At 35.2% G+C, this 17,786-nt stretch overlaps 1 protein-coding gene across 16 annotated transcripts in view; it reads right to left on the minus strand.

Annotated features, from left to right (window-relative positions):
* LOC119831701 (resistance to inhibitors of cholinesterase protein 3) overlaps positions 1–17,786 on the minus strand; it is a 34,853-nt gene that overhangs the window by 5,170 nt on the left and 11,897 nt on the right. For 5 of the 16 annotated variants that reach the window (XM_038355175.1, XM_038355176.1, XM_038355165.1 and 2 more), the window contains 7 exons: positions 7,158–7,295; positions 6,677–6,782; positions 6,055–6,075; positions 5,475–5,566; positions 2,085–2,226; positions 703–1,043; positions 276–368 (listed from right to left, as the gene is read on the minus strand). In XM_038355175.1, the coding sequence (XP_038211103.1) occupies positions 276–368; positions 703–1,043; positions 2,085–2,226; positions 5,475–5,566; positions 6,055–6,075; positions 6,677–6,782; positions 7,158–7,295 (933 nt within the window). Of the gene's footprint in view, positions 1–275; positions 369–702; positions 1,044–2,084; positions 2,227–3,054; positions 3,123–5,474; positions 5,567–6,054; positions 6,076–6,676; positions 6,783–7,157; positions 7,296–17,786 lie in introns of all 16 variants that reach the window. The other 11 variants (XM_038355161.1, XM_038355164.1, XM_038355170.1 and 8 more) reach the window with 11 other exon arrangements.

A 17,786-nucleotide genomic window follows, 5' to 3' on the forward strand; every position in this document is an offset into this window, starting at 1 on the left:
GATATATCAGACACATTGGTAGGACCAATATAAGTATTTTGTGAAAAGCCGAAAAATGTCATTGTTGACACAGCTCGATCATAGGACATAACATATAATAGTAACATACTGGGGGATTTTTAATAGTTGTTTGTGGCTAGTTTAGAGTGGTTAGTGGCTAGTGGCTAGTGGTCTGTGGCTAGTGGCAAGTGGTTTGTGGCTAATGGCTAGTGGCTAATGGCTAGTGGCCTAGCGGTTTGTGGTTAGTTGGTGGTGGCTTGTGGGCCCCGCCTCACCGTTTGCGGCGCGGGCGGGTGGCTGGCGAGCGGCGGCGGCGCGGGCCACGCGCTGCCGTCCGCCGGGTGCGCTGTCACCTCCATACCCATCACCTAAATATCATCATATTATTTTTGAATTTATGTTTCCAAAGAAAAGAAGTCCGCCACAAGAGAAAGACAAAATATGCTCAATAAACTTAAAGTTGAAATATCATCACATATTAGGGTGCTGCTGAGTTTATGTTAAATACATATTAAAAAGTGAAAACAGAAAGTTTTTGTCTCTAAATAGTATTCTTAGCATTCGAAGCCTACTCTACTAGAACGATAGCTAGATCTACTAGTATTCAATGTATTTTAGCTTATATATACAAGTTTTATGTATAGTTTTATATATAATATGATACCATTTAATACATCAAAAAATACATACAAGTCAACTTACTTTAACACTAGAGCTCTCGTTGTCAATGGCTTCTTCAGGAGAATCTTCTTTCAGCGCTTCAGCTAAAAGCTCCGGCGTCGTTGGACCATCCTTTGTAGCGACCTCTCTCTCTTCCTTTAGAAATTCTTGGGTTTTTACAATTGTGTCATGTTTTACATCTATGCTTTCTGGCTTTTTGGGCGGCGTAATTTCTTGAACCGGCTTTGATAAATCTTTTAGTTCGTCATTAATTGTGTTCACTGCTTCTTTAGTCGTATCTGCTACTTTGTCTTCTTTATCTGAAATATCATCTAATTCTTCTTCAGTGGTAACTGGTGTATCTTCTTTTGTAAATTCTGTGTCTGCAAGGTCGTCTGTTTTTAAATCGGATTCTTCTTTAATTCCTAAGGATTTCTCCTCTGGCGAGAAACGTGTTTGTGGTAGGGAAGTGTCCTTCGATTCTACATTATCTTTCACTGAGATTTCATCAGTTGAAACGTCTATTGGTTCCAAAAGAGGTTCCTGATCTAAGGATGTTTCTTTTTGGATTGACAAAGATGCGTTAGTATCTGGGGTCAATTCTTTTTCAACAGATGGTTCTTTAGAATCAGATGGAATCTGTCCCGGTGAAGATTCTTTTTGTTTTACTAAAGACGCATTTGAAGACATTTCTTTGGTTTCACTAGTTTCTATCGGCTCTACGGACGATTCTTTTTCCGTAGATTCGAAACCTTTTGGTTCTGAAGGTAGTTCAATGAGTTCTATGGGCGATTCGGATAAATCATGCTCTATGGATGCCTCTGTAAGTATCAAAGAGGTATCTTGTGGTAACGATGGTTCTGGTAATTCATCCTCATGCTTATTTAAAGATCCTTCTTGTTCTAACGAGGATTCTTTTTGTTGTGAGGGACATTCCGAATGTGGTATGTCGTCTACACATGCATCTAATGAAAAGTCCTTCTCCTGTAAATGCGATGTTAGGTTTGAAGGAGTATCTTCTTGCTTTATAGAAGATTCCTTTGGTAGTGACAAAGGTTCTTTATTTTCTGTGGAAGGTGGAGATGGAGGGTGTGCTTGTTCATTAGATAACTGTTCTTGTACTGGCGAATCCGCTTTTTGGATGGATTGTTGTGAGATTTGCTGTCCAATATGTTCAATTTGTTCAGTGGAAGACTCTTGTTGCTCTATGGAAGGTTGTGTTTGTTCTAAATGAGACATATCTATGTCTGTAATATCCTGTGGCTGTTGTATATCGTTTTGTATATCAACGTCATTGGATTCTGACATTTCTTTTGTTTCTTCGTGTATAGGTGTGAGTTCTTGTGATTGTTTTGTGTGATCGTGTGTATCATGGATCGTGTCTTTATCGTCAGATGATTCATTTGCAGGGAATGTTTCCTTACGTTCTGACAAATTTTCCTTACTTCTCGCGAATTCTGCATTATCTTTCGGCTCCTGGTACTCACTGGTCACAATTTGAACTGGACCAGAGTTTAATAAAATTGTTCCATTTGTGTACGGGCGGGTGTGATTATCCTGGGATTCCTGGAATTTTAGTAATATCACTTTATTAAGTTATTATAAATAGATGCAAACGTAACATTCCAAAATTATTGCGTGAACATAGAAAATTATTACTACTCAAATATATATCAGGTTATATAAATAATACTTTACTCAATTATGTCTAATAAAAACGCATTATCAATCTATCTAATACCTACTGCTAAACTAAGCATTTCAAACAAAATATAGAGAAGCAAGTAAAAAACGTCAATTACAACTCTCACGATACAAAGTTAGTTAGTAACCTAAAATACTACACAAGTATAACTACAAAAACGATTATACCGAAATCAAGCAGATACTGATAATAATGTCAAAGGTTGAAGCCAAGCTAAGGAAAATAAAAACATCAATAGGAAGCCCGATGGCTTTCGTTAAATGTTACATAAATCTCTTTAAGACGTTTGGGTTAATTCGGGCGAGGTAGCTTGGTAAACAGACAGATGGTAGACGGAATGAATGACGAAAAAATGATTAAACAATATCGAATGATAAAATGGAGATATAGCGACAGTTGATGAATCACTTGAAGTAAAGAATAATAGAAAAAGAAAAGAGAGGTACTGAATTATAAATAAATGAGAACCATGAACAAAGGAGTGCTTCGGGCACTATTCTTGGACCAATGCTATTCAATATTTACATGATTCACATTTTCTATTTAAATTATGAATTGTAACTTTCTTTGAATATTAAATGATAAAAACTCAAATCACAAAAACACTAAAACGCAAAAGAAAAGCGAATCGATGGCGATGAGGGTAACAAAACAAAACTTCCGATACACATATGCACATCATGCAAGACCTGTCTCTGCTGGCTCGCCTCCATCTGTTGTTGCACCTCCGCTACCAGGCCAGATATGGCCGTGACAACTGTGACCAATAATTTGAATATCAGCCTTTTTACTTTTATAAATAAGGAACGTTTGGGTAAGACTTGTATTTCTTTTTTTAGGTTCCTTGAAATCCTGATTAAATAACAGTGTCTTGTATGCCTTTAACATCTGTGGCCGCTCTAAGTATATTCATAGTAGTTTCATCAAAACAAGTTAAGTCGAAATTATACGAAAATAAGACAAAATTAGCACATTTCACATTAATTATTTGAATTCACATTCGACTTATTCAAATCAATCATATTTATTGGGTTGCCATGCTTATGCTTGCGTTTGTTATTTCGTTTGGGAAGGATAATTCATCCCAACACAGAAACAATCCAAGCAGTTAATATGTATTTAAATTGTTGTAACATGTCCAGACAGTAATGTTGAATGTGCGTGTTCATGTTTTAAAAATAGACCTTATGTGAAAAGCATTAGCGTATTTTTTTGCAATCCGGTCTGAAAGCACTGCGAAAATCTATGAACGATTCTCCAAATTACGTAAATGCAGAATGTTGTTCATTAAAAATAAACTATAATAATCAAACAAATTGCGAAGGACGCGTCTAAAATAGTTCGCACAGACGATCGACCACGCTTGCATCCTGGAATGCGGCCAAAACATCAGTTTACTTTATACTCCAATTATCTTCGTTAGCATCTTGTGTCATAGATAATATTCCTCGTTATATAAAAAACAATCTCGCAGTTTGAACTAATTCAGCTGTATTATTGACTGTACCAGTTTATTAAATTTTGTTAATCATAATACACCATTATATATACCATTGCGGTTTCAAGCCTAGTTAAAAGGTTTTCTGTTGTGTGAACAATATCGTGACGTCATTATAGAGTCGGGTTGATCAGGCGTCTAATAAAATAGGTTAAAACTAAGGAATCATACGTATTAATTGGTTTGGGTATTGGTATTGGGTACGAATACATTTATACCTAATTTTATCACTGCTGATGTCAAATGCGCCATCGTCATAACACATTGTTGTTGTGTAAGACGAAACAGAAGGGCGAAGAAGGTTTTGGAAACATTAGTCGGTTTTTTTTTTTATCAAAAATACGTATGCATTACAATTATAAGTAACGTGTTTACATTAAACGCGGACACCTCTTGCGATGGAACGAAAAGCAAATATCGTGTTCGCACATCTCAACAACCCAACCATTTTTACACGCTTTTTATTAGCTTCACCTGTAAGTTTGTTTGTTTGTATGTTTGTTTGTTTGTATGTTTGTTTGTTTGTAACTGACTTCTTTGGGCGCGATTTTGACCCACTTTAAACGGCCAGATTTCGTTCAAACTTTGTAGATTTATTGAGGACCGATGACAATACACTAATTTGATAAAATTATTCCAGTTTTCAATTTGCAAAATATGATTTTTGTTAAAGCGTGTTTTATAGTTTTTTTAAACTATTATATTTTATTCTAAAGCGCAAATTAGTTTTAAAATATCCTACAACGTTTGGGCAAAGTCAATTGTCTCTCGAACTTTTGCCAATAAGGCATATTTTTAACGTTTTGTATTTCCCTGAATATCCTTCTCAACACCCTTCTGTCCTTCAAGCATCAAAAATACCGTCACCATGCCGCAAGCATCTATATCAAATGCCTAATTACTAACGAAAGGACCACGCAAATTATTTCTAACCACATTTGGATCGACTGTCTCAATTGTCCCCATCAAATGTAAAAGAGACAGAGAATCCTTGCCGAATTTTGAAGCATGAAAATATTAGATGCGATGATTGGCCCATTAATTTATATTTACAATAACAGATGGCTATTAATAGTAGCAAATAGGGCAATGTTGTAATTTGGCGCACTGCAACATATCTATTTAGAGATGATTCAATTTTACAAGCTATATTCAGCCAATAATGCTTAAGCAATGTGCATCATTTTCATCATCATAAAGAGAACTAATTTCTTTTTAATAGAGTCGTAGTTACAAATTTACAACCAAATAGGATGAAACTGCGGAGCGAAATGATGAAATCGAATATAAACCATTTTACGACGTTGCTGAAAGATACGAGTAATTGAATATCGATTGAACAATTTATTTTGACTTAAACATCAAATGGAACATTATTTACTACTATACCATAACTGTAATTCAACTTTAAAATAAATCATATTGATCACATTACGTTTCCCTAACCCAAATCTATTTTATTATCGCTTCCCCCGTCAGAACGTATGGCCCACCGCATCGAATACTTTCACCTCCAGCACGAAGCGGATTGAACCAATAGAATGGCGCTATTCAAAAATGGAACGCGTTTCAATTGGTCGCCCCGCTCAGCGGCCAATAGGACACAAGTACCGCATCGCGCTGCGCGAGCTGACCGACGATACGTTGCATCGCGCGCTCCGTCTCCTCTAAACGCGCTCGCAGTGCGGCAATCTCGACATCCCCTGGACATTGCCACAAATGCTATAACGCCACTACTCGGGAACCAGCCAATCCATACTTTCGGGAATCAATTTACATAGCCAGGGACTGTTAGAATTTAATTATCTTATCTGCTGTGTGTAATGTGGGCTCAGAGTGAGGATAATCTAAATGGATATCCAAATCTAGGCTAAGGGAATATCGAGGGCTAAAACGACTTAAAATTCATTAATATTTGAAATTACGCCATAAAAATGCAATTCCCTTCCAAAATCAGCGACGACAGTCGACTAAACAACAGTATATTGTAATTGCCATTATTATTAGAATATAAACATGGCCGCGATTAAGCTCACATTTAAGAAGTCCGATAACAACTATATCATTAATGGCTTCATTAAATGGGTCTACATTAATCAACTTCCAGCAAACTAATTAACTATTCCGACGATCGTGTACATCCTGTTTACGTCACTCGTCATAAAAATATTACATATAACGTGATACTCACTCGTGTCGGCTTCCTTGTGTCCTGTATGCATGTTAACGAGAATGATCGGGTTAATGTAATTATACTGATTGGCAGAAATAAACTATTTAAGTATACAATACGCGGAATCTAAATTTCGTTCTAATATGCTAATAATTAGAAGTACCGTTAAAAATGGCGCATAGTCCCCGGATAATATTGAATTTTATTTAGGATTAAGAGTATATGTACTTATATCCAATCATACTTTTTCTCCAAGCAACATAACTAATACTAATTACTAAATACAGTCATACACATAAAAAAAGAGGAGCTAATCTCTTGATTGATATAAATTATAAATGGTAGGAAATTATTCATGATCATCTAATTTAAAAACTGTAAACAATAATATCCTACTAATATTATAAATGCGAAAGTTTGTAAGGATAGCTGGACAACTGGAATAACATATAGGCAACTTTTTATCCCGATATTCCTACGGGATACGGACTTACGCGGGTGAAACCGCAGAGCGCAGCTAGTTTATTTATATCTGGATTGACGGCAATTCTCTCATTAAAACACTCCCAATTTATTATCATAATTTCACGTGTCATGTTCGTTATTAAACGATTAAGTAACGTATTAAGTAACAACTCACCAATTTTATCTGGAGTAGTCCTGGAATCATCACGGAACACTCGTCGCCTGAACTGAGGGTCCGGAGTCACAGGGTCGTAGGGTACGCCCGTGCGTTTGAATAATATCTGCAAGGAGTGTGCCGATTTAATGACATATCCTAGTTTAGGTATCTTCAAGTCTATTCCTGGATTGCTGGTTTGATTTTGATTTCGGGAATTTAAACACGTGTTATAAAGAGGAACCTTTTGTATTTTTGTATCTTTGTATATTTCACGCAAAAACCACAATTGGAAAGCTGCAACTCCACCGAGTGACATAGGCTGCATATGTACCACGGGCGAAGCCGGGGCGAACAGCTAGTAGGATATAAGTTCGAAAGGTTGCATTTTGTAATGTATGTCGCAGTGGCACTACATCTGCGAATGTTTATGACGATGGTGATCGCTTACAATCAGGCGAACCACCAGTTCAGTTTCCCGCTTATATAAAAAAGTACTCACCTTACTAAGCGTATACACGAAGAAAACTATGATGCATATAGTGTAGATGGGCATGACGAAACCCATAGACGATTTTGGTGCTGTCACCGGCCCGCCGGGGGAGCCCAGCGGTGGGCGCATCCCTGGGATTGGTGGCGGCTGTAATAGAAAGTATAAAACATATTATATGAATAATTTATGTATGAAAATTGTATGAAAAAAAAATATACAAAAATATAACTTTTAGGACATTCGGAAATCTTAAAAATGAATAAGTCTACCCAGGTGTAGCCGAAAAGTACAGGTATAATATATAGAAAGTTTATGGTTATTGAACGTTGGCCTAATTGATGAGTGGTAGATTATATATTATGCAGTTACATTCAAATTTCAAAAATGTCTTCTTAATTGCATTTCTTTTATTATAATAGTAGTTAAATACCATAATCTGACTACCAATCAGTACGCAATCTGTGTAGAAATTGTATATAGTAAAAAATTTAAGGATTTTAAATATACACATACTTTTTTTCTGCAGGTTTTTATATATCATGAACATGGGTTTTAAAAAAGTAGTCTATGTCGCCGTAAATTGAACACACGATGCGACATAAATACAATATACACACAAAAAAAAAAACAAATGGCAAACATCCTACTAGTCCCAATAATATTATAAATGCGAAAGTTTGTAAGGATGTGTGTGAGTTTGTTGCTCTTTCACGCAAAAACTACTGAACCGATTGCAATGAAATTTGGTACGTAGACAGCTGGACAACTGGAATAACATATAAGCAACTTTTTATTCCGATATTCCCACGGGATACAGATTTCGCGGGTGAAACCGCGGGGCGCAGCTAGTGTGTAATAATTATGTTTTCTAATGTGATAAAAAATATGATAGGAGATGCATATTTTTACTGCAAACAAAATGGCGTATTACTAGTTAAATAAACTCACCGCACCGGTTTTAAAGAAAATCGAAACGAATGTATAAAAAAAGAAAATTTTGCTCACGTTCAAATGTGGAAGTGATAAATTCATACAATTTTATTCATACTAATCTCTTATAAAAATTGAGTTGGCAAAATTGAGCTGAGTTAACACGGCTCATAAACATATCAGTTATACTTAGCGATATTTTCACTTTTTTAGTACGTACCTTTACTTTTGATTTATCCATATAACAATTTAAATAACTATAGACGGTTGCAAACGGGCGATCGTATAATCCGTATTCAAAAGATTATACGCTTATTTTTTACGCGCGCCGGTCGAAATGACGAAGATCGAACTGAATCAGATTAATAAACACCGGTAGCTGTTTACGACGTCGCGGTTTCATGCTTTCCGGTTTCGGGAGCTGCGCAGACGCGCGACCGGTTTGCTACTTTTAGTCGCAAAACGTCAGTCGCTTATAATGCTAATTTTGAAAATCTCGTATTTGTAATGCCTTATAAAAGTGTTTTTATAAAGATACTTATAATATACAGCACACGAAATTTATTAAAGATAAATGAATCGGTTAGATCAGTTTATGGTTCATTTATTTTTATCGTATTATATATTTAAACAAAAATATTATTTTTATTACCTACCTGGCAAAGGCCACAAGAGCGATTAAGTTGGAAGTCTGGATCTATTGTTACGCAGTGCTTCCTCAGTTAAAAACACATAGCTAACAAATTATGAGCTACATAATTATACACGCGCCTACCCATTTTGTCAACACGTCATACCAATGTTATGTATTTTTAACACGCCTTTATAAGCTTCAGTATGTTTCTTTGCAACCGACTCCTATACAGTAAATTTAGCCGCACTTTAAACGCTCAGATTTAATTCATACTTTGTACACTTATCAAGAATCGGTGACAATACAATTATTTCATGAGTTTATTTTATTATCCTGATTGGGGTCGTCATTAAACAATTTCCGTATACTCTAAGAGCCAAATATATAATTTGGAATATACTATTACTAAAGCGTGTTTTTATTTTTTTTAATGTATATTTATTATTCTGCCTCCTGATAAGTCGCGGGCTTGCCCGCACCCGATCTAACATTTGCATAATTCGAAGAAGCATCAGTGATATGCGGATCTGTTTGGACGAGCCCGAGAGACTCCATTAGTACGCGGCTTGAAACATTCAAAACAATATTTGTGTTTCAGCATTCACTTCAACCCTGCTTATACAAGCGCTAGCAGACACATTGGTGAGTGGTTTTCATTTTCGAATACAAATGAGAAGATGTGTGATTCGAATGTCGGACTGAGCGATATTTTTTTGAGGTTTTAGATCAGAAATAAAATTTGGGTAACATTTTATATTTATTTCTATTTATTTATCGTTCGGTCGGTCATTTTACATTTAATAACTTCAATACTTGAATGAAAATAATTATATTGAAACACGTTGAGGACAACTAACATTGCTAAAAACAACCCTATACAAAAAAAACTCCATCTTTATACAACATAGAATGTATTAATAAATAAATTAATTAGCATTTGTATTCATTGAAGTAATGAAATATATAAAACATTCAAGTAACATGTCCCCTCTATTATTACCATTTAACATAATTTCCTTCACAGCCTCAGAGGACTTTCACCCCTACTGCACTAAGGAAAAGAGGTCACAATTGAAACAACAACATTACATAACGTCATCTATTTAGAGTGATGCGCGGGAGTGTCTATTTGAGTCATGTGTGTCTAGGCCGGCAATGTGGGTCGTTACCAATGTCAACGATCAAGATTGGTCGCGCTCGTTACAACACGCAAGTGTTAAGACTTACAGCTTAAGTATCAATATGTTTGCTACTGGTCTTCTTAGTTTTAATGGTAAAAGCAACACATCTGAATCAAGCCGAATCTATATTTGTCGGTAAATGTTTATTGCATTGAAATTGATGGCTTGTACTATGTAGAGAAATATTATCAGACTATTGTAGCGTAGACCCAAACGACCAATGAATGAAAAGATTTCCAACTAATTGGCTCCACGTAGCGAGTGTTTTTTTACGACAGATCCGAGAACTCTCCCAGTCTATTAAGAAAAATGTAACGTTCACTAAAAGCAATCCGGTAAACAAAAAAATCCTGTAAATAGATGTTTAAAATAGAATGGAATATTTTGCCATTTTGAATAGAAGTTAATAGACCTTGGAACGTTCATGGGACTTTATAAAACCATCATTAATTGATAATTATAACCAATACCAATACGGCAAGTACCTTTCGCCTTCCTAGACCGTTAAAATAAAACCACGCTGATTAAAAAAAAGCAATTTCTAGCCAATAGTATTAACAATGGAAGAAAGCTTTCACCCAGTACCTGTACCTGTTCGTACTTATTTGACTAAAACCCATCCATCCAAAGACAAAAGCCTAACCAATCGTACCAAATCACCAAGATCACAAAAGACGAGTAAACCCATGGTACCGTTAACTGTCCTTCCTACCGTTCTCATGCTAATTCAACATGTCAAACAAATGACCATCTTGTGTTACACTTAACCTCTGGAGATTTGAGTCAACTATGTGTTATGTAAAAGCATTTACCGGTGCGTGCGTCTTGTATTGTTCTAGTTTTGTTTGGTTTTGGTCATTGTACAGGATGGTATATGTTTCCTTTTCTTCCTCGATCAGCTCATTAGATTGCGCGTCCCATTGAAAGCTTTTGACAAGTAACATATTAAGAAGTTAATGTACTATGTCAACAATTAGTCACGTCAATCAAATATGTATCCATATTTAGAGAAAGCTCCGTATTAGCCAAGGGCCGGATAACCAACTCAAATCAACTTACATTCAAGACTAGCAATCCTTCCGTCTAATGCACAATTCTGAAATCCTCACCCTATTACAAAAACATTTCCATTCCTGCAGAAGTTACATTCCAACAATCTCCTCATCTATAAACAATAAAAACATTGATTTAGCAGAGTCACTAATTTTCCAAATTTTACATAAATTATGCAATAAATTGCTTAATACGCTGCTATATGCTTTCTGCCTTTAATTAAACAGGAAATATGCGAAACATATTTTCAATTCTTGAAATCCTCACTAACCAGGCCAAACAATGCAATCGCGAATGTGCAGGCGGTCCTTCAGCCGAACGGCCCCATTAAGTCGACCAGCGTCAACTTAACAATGCTGCACACACCGCTTGCGTCACCTAATCGATTTACTATCGCCCTTTGAATAACTGCCAACTGCATGTTATACTTGATTGAGTCATGAACACCAGCAGGGCCCAGAATGTTAACTAGCGCATCGATAAACTTGGCTACGGACAATTTCGTATTGATGCGCCCAACCCTAGGAACAGGCCATCCATTTGTCAGCTTTCTTCTGATATCAATTGAAATTCATGTGCTGCATACTGAGTTGCCACCGAATCGTTTGTTGGCATTGAAATAAACATTTCACAGGCAGTTACTGACTGTATATAAGTGAAGTTCTGATCAATATTCTTATTTATTATTATATTGTTTATCACGTAAACGAAATATTCATCAAGGTACTCGCAGAAGCAGAATGCAAATACCAACAAACCGCTATTACTGTTGTTGTATATAGTCATCCCTAGTAAACCGCCCCATCAGCATTGTACATGGCACCGATTATTACACGAGGCGCCTACGCAGCAATCATCAAGCGAAAACACGAGGACCGAAGTATTTATTATAGTTAAAAACTTAAGTATTAATGACTCGCTTTTATTAGCTTCACCTGTATATTTGTATATATATATATAACCAACTCCTTTAAACTCGATTTTGACCCACTGTACACTGACAGATTATATTCAAACTTTGTACACTTATCAAGGATGGGAGACTTTACAATATTTTCATGAATGTATCTTATTATCCTGATTAGGATCGCCAGGATTAAATAAATTCCTTATTTAAATTGTATAAGAGCACGTGAGTGTAGTTTATTCTATTGATAAGACCTTTTTTTTATCAATGTTCTTTTTTTCACTATATCATTTGAATAAATATAATGTTATTACGTGTAACAATGTATGTTATACAAATTCTATAACTAGTATTTTATGGTTTAATGAATTTCACCAGAAACTATAAACCAATATCGCAACTGAACGAACATGTGTTATTTTATATCGAAATTTGTCTATTGTTTTTCTACAAACATTGTCTCTGCTGTAGTATTTCTATTTGCCACTCGACCAAGTCGTACATGACAGTTCAGCAAAAACATATTCTCCGAGCCGATCCCACTACCTGAGTATCTCAAGAGTTCGAGAGAAAATGAGAAAATTTGCATGTTCATTTGTATGTGATCTGACTTTCGCAGTAAGAACCGCGGTAAGGTAAGATAGCTAGCGTAACTGTGTTCATGCATTTTGACGATTATATAATTTAAACGATATTTTCTATATTATTTATAGGAATTACAAATAAAAAAATACATAACTCATATCAAGTTATCCGTATCTGCATGCGATCACCGTTTCGAAGGCTACAGTTGAAATAAGTTTTACAACCGACTTCGTAAAAAAGAAAGAACTTCTGTAATCGACTGTATTTTTTATGTTTGTTACCTTAGGACTTTCAACTGGGTGAACCGATTAGGATGTCATTGTTTTTATTTGAGACAATTCTAACATAAATACCAAAACTTCGAAGTCTGTTATTCTGAATGAATTTGACTACAGACATATTTTAAATCTGAATGAAACAGATTGGAAAAGATTTAACAATCTCATAAGCAACGATGGGTTGGAAAAGGAAATTATATAATAAAGGTCACAATAAGAGTTAGATTGAGACAGAAAATATCAAAGATGAAAAGAAGACGTAGAATTATTTTCATAATGGGTTTAAGCATTATTAAACTCGAAGACACATTAAAAGCATCAAGAGTAAGTGAGAATGTTTCATTGATAGAAAATTCAACCAATATATTTTTAGCATTTACAAGATACAAAAAATAGATATTTAAACAGAAATATGATTACAAATAAAGCCAACAACTACTACAAATTACCGCTTCTTTTAAACACACAAGAAGTGTACATAAAATTATGCACAAGTAAGGACAGTCAGCCGAATGGAATGACACAGAGGCACAATGCTAAATTGTGCTAACACAGTGTCGTGGTCCAAAAATAATGAGCATTGAGCATGACATCATATGTACAGCGGATTCTTCGTGAACTCGTGGACTAGGTAAGGTATAAAACTATACGAATATGTTTAAACTTGAAAAACAAATTACAGATATCTTTACAAACTATGCTGGTCAGCACTTAAATTATAAGGATTGTTACTTGCGATGTGCTGTGATATTCTCTATAATAAAATTCTCGTGTCACAGTTTTCGTTGCCATACTCCTCCGAAACGGCTTGACCTATTTTTATGAAATTTTTTGTGCTTATCCGGTATCTATGAGAATCGGCCAACATCTATTTTTCATACCCCTAAATGATAAGAGTAAGGCAGAACAGCGTTTGCGGGTCAGCTAGTTCTCTATAAAATTCTATGAGAAAATTGAAAATATTACTATTAATACTCCACTTACAAAAATGCTCTTTTTTACCTTAAATACAGACTCCATAAGAATGTCCTTTTGCCTTTGTTCTTATTCAATAAAAAAGACATGATATCGTGGAACTGGTACCGATAACTTACTGTCCAAATATAAGCAATTTTCGCTTCAATCTGATAATACACAAAGCAACGAAATTCCTTTCGGGCTTATCCCACACCAAAGAATCTTGAAAGAAAAAGAATCTATAATTGCAGTAGCTGCCCACAGAGAAATCCACCCAAGTCCATGACCTGTGCCACACGTAACCGCCAACATTGAACAACAGGCGAGCCGTCAAACGTCTTAAGCCTCTTTATTTTGAAATCCCACTGTTCACTCGAGCGTGTCGCACATTCAGCTCTATTGTGTCGATATGATTAACATATTAAAGAGCTTTCAACTATCCTAACACGTAATCATCATCATTATCAGCCTATACTTGTTTCACAGGGATATAAGGGTTACCTTACTTCTACTTTACTTATAAGAGTACATCATACGCCATCTAGATAGGTAGATTGTTTAGGTGTTCCAGAACGTTGAACTTTAAGTCAAACTTCAGCGATTATTAATTGAACTAAATTTATTTAAGAAGCACTCATGTATGTTATGGATTCAGTAGCGACTTGTGATGATTGAGTAATTATAAAAAAAAATTAAGTATCAATATAATCCTATAGACTCCTAAGGAAGTATTAGAGACCTTTCATTGAACAAAAAATATAAAAGCTTGTTTGGCTATGTAGGTATCACCATACACAAAGGCCGTCAGATAAACAAGCAGTTCTTAATCTAGATCTTAGTGTTTATCCATATATGGCGTTAGCGCATAAACTGGGTTACATTTCGAGACCTAACCTTAGAATTGCATGTTTATCAATGAATAATTTTTTATGTGTAGGTATTTATATTGTTACTCCCTACCCGGCTCATTTTGTAAGCTATTACCCTAATAAAAGCGAAACATGCAAGAAAATCATAAAATATGTTGAGCCGTTCGTGAGAACTAACACGACAAACTAACGAGCCAATTCCAGATAATACAAAATTTGAATTATCTACAACCTAATCACATTATTGGATGAAGTGATATTGCAATAAAATTAATTCTTTATCTTGATACAAGCTGCGCGCCGCGGTTTCACCCGAGTGAGGCCATATCCCGTAGGAATGTGGGGATAAAAAAATGCCTATATGTTATTCCAGTTGTCCAGCTATCTACGTACCAAATTTCTTTGCAATCGGCTCAATAGTTTTTGCGTTAAAGAGCTACAAACACACACACACATCCTTACAAACTTTCGCATTTATAATATTAGTAGGATAGGAAGTAGGATAAATAACAGCATAATTTAGAAACGTAACGTTCGTTTATATGAATGACACTGCCAATCTACGAAATTGCTGATACGAGCGTATTACTGATTCCCATTTTTTATTCGATGATAATAATGACTGATCATGTCTTTTAGCCACTACCATATGTCATTAAAATACCATATCCGAGTTTTTTAAATCATCACAACATAGTATAAAGCAAAGTCACACCTCTCGTCTGGTCCCATGTAGGTATGTATGCTAGATCTTTAAAACTACACAACGAATTTTGATGGATTTTTTACTAGACAGAGTGATTCAAGATAAATGATGGTTATATGCATAATAACATCTCTTAAACTGCTCCGAATTTAATGCGTGCGAAGCCGCGATATGAAAATGCTACTAAATTACATACAGGTCTAATATAATAAATTAAACTAAGGAATATCTATCAAAGTGATTTCCTTCGCGGATAAAAAATACACAAAAAAGAAGGAATGCAATTTCTAACATAATTTTTTAAATCGCAGGAATTTAAAGTAGGCAATTCGAACCAGCACCTGTGGCTCCGTCCATTTTAAAAATAAATATGCTTCGATCCCATAAACTAAACACTAACGAAATATATAAGACGAATAAATAAAACGCATCCTACTAATATTATGAACGCGACAGTTTGTAAGTATGGATGTTGGTTACACTTTCACGCGAGTACAGCTTATAGCGTCTGTATAAAATATGGTTTGGTAGTGGTTGGGTGACGCGGGTGACGCTGCGGGTTGCAGCTACTTCCTATTAATATTATAAATGCGAAAGTTTGTAAGTATGGATGTATGGATGTTTGTTACTCTTTCACGTAAAAACTACTGAACCAATTGCAATAAAATTCGGTATGTAGACAGCTGGATAACTGGAATAACATATAGGCAACTTTTCATTCCGATATTCCTACGGGATACGGACTTACGCGGGTGAAACCGCGGGGCGCAGCTAGTATCTAATAAAAATAACTCAAACTGTAACTTACCTTGTAACTCCAGATAAATTTTACAACATAAAATAAAATTAGTTTCCGCAAGTTGTTATGAAGCTTTATTAGAATGTTTTATATTTCAATTTAATTACAAGCTTTTGCTTGTGATAGAATCCATTCAAAGTAATCTCCAATTTTAGTATGACTTCACTACACATTTTTCAAGAAACATTGCTCCGTCGCGTCTGTCTGACTGGTTGCGATAAACTCAAAAACCACTTCATCGATTTTTGTTGTTATCACCAATGCTTAGTGATTTTTGAGGAAAGTATATAATTTGTTAAGTTCCAAACAACGCGGGCGAAGCCGCGGGCGCTCACCTGTTTTTATAATATAAAAAAAATCTGTTTCAAAAATGGACTGGAAAAATTCGGAAAAAAATCCCGACACAATTTATAACCTCCAGATAATATAGACTGCTTTTGCCGCCTTTACAAAAAAAAAAAAATATAAATGTAAATAGATAAATTGTTTTTTTCTTAAGATAAAGAAACTTTTTGGAGACTCGTTTGAATATCTTCTACTACATTTTTATTTATTTAATTAATCTATTCTACACATACTCACATTTTGTTGTTAACGGTTACTTGCGAAGCTCGAACTGGAGTTAACTCATACGCCGCTGGGAGTCCGTTATAATAAGTTTGATTGAATAATTTTTAACTAGACGATTCTAAATCTAATGCTAATGCAAGAGTCAATACCTACTAAATTTAATCATACTATATAAAAAATTATAGATGTAAAAGTTTGTTTGTTTGGATGTTTGTCCTTCAATCACGCTGAAACTACTGAACGGATTTTGATGAAATTTGTTATACAGGCAGGGAGGGTATGAGCTGATTTGGGTGATGGGATACTTTTTGTCCCGATTAAATGCTCCTTTGGGATAAAACAGGAATCTTGTTATCCGGGCGGAGCCGGGACAAGCGTCTAGTTTATAGTAATTATGACGTGTAGTAAAAGAAAAACATACGTACAGTGCTACAAGGATCTTTGTCGCGTGGCGAAATTTCGAAAACGCTGCAAATTTTGTGAAACGTCATTAGGTAGGGATAGTTCGACAAGTAAAAGAAAGCACTGTAAGAAAAATTTTCTAAATGTTATTTTTTTTCGACTAAGGAGATCCGACTCTATTTTATTTTTTTTCACACTTTTCAACCAACTCGTTAAGGAGGTACGACTGCATTTTTTTTTTTTGCTATTATACGTTAGAACTTTCGACTGTGTGACTGGCTGGTACAGTTCTGACAATTTGAAGGCGCTTTAGTTTTTCGATAAAAGCGCGCATTTTGGCGCATATTTAATCCCGACACAGTTATTGGTTGACCAAAACGGCTCTAAAAATACAAACATCGTTAAATCATATATTGGCTAAGCGTGTATTGTGCAAATATAAACACAGACTAGATAAAGGTGGGAGTACAGCCCATAGACAAACTAATTACGGTTGCGTTCATAGAAAAGATGATAAGATCGCGCTTTTTAAAGTATATGCAGGTACAATTAGTAAAATAGGGCCAAATGAAAACAACTCTCTACAACACAAAAAGTATCACATCAATCGGTTGAAAGCCCAGGAAAGAAGTAAGAAACACATGGAAATATCGAGTAAAAAAATTAAAAAACACCCTTTCGTTTGGTTAAAATGGGCATAAATATGAACGGTAATATAATTATGACTTATAAAAACCTAATGTTTTCTACAAACTTACAAATGAATA

This window comes from Zerene cesonia, chromosome 14 (genome assembly GCF_012273895.1).
Source record: "Zerene cesonia ecotype Mississippi chromosome 14, Zerene_cesonia_1.1, whole genome shotgun sequence".
Lineage (NCBI taxonomy): Eukaryota > Metazoa > Arthropoda > Insecta > Lepidoptera > Pieridae > Zerene > Zerene cesonia.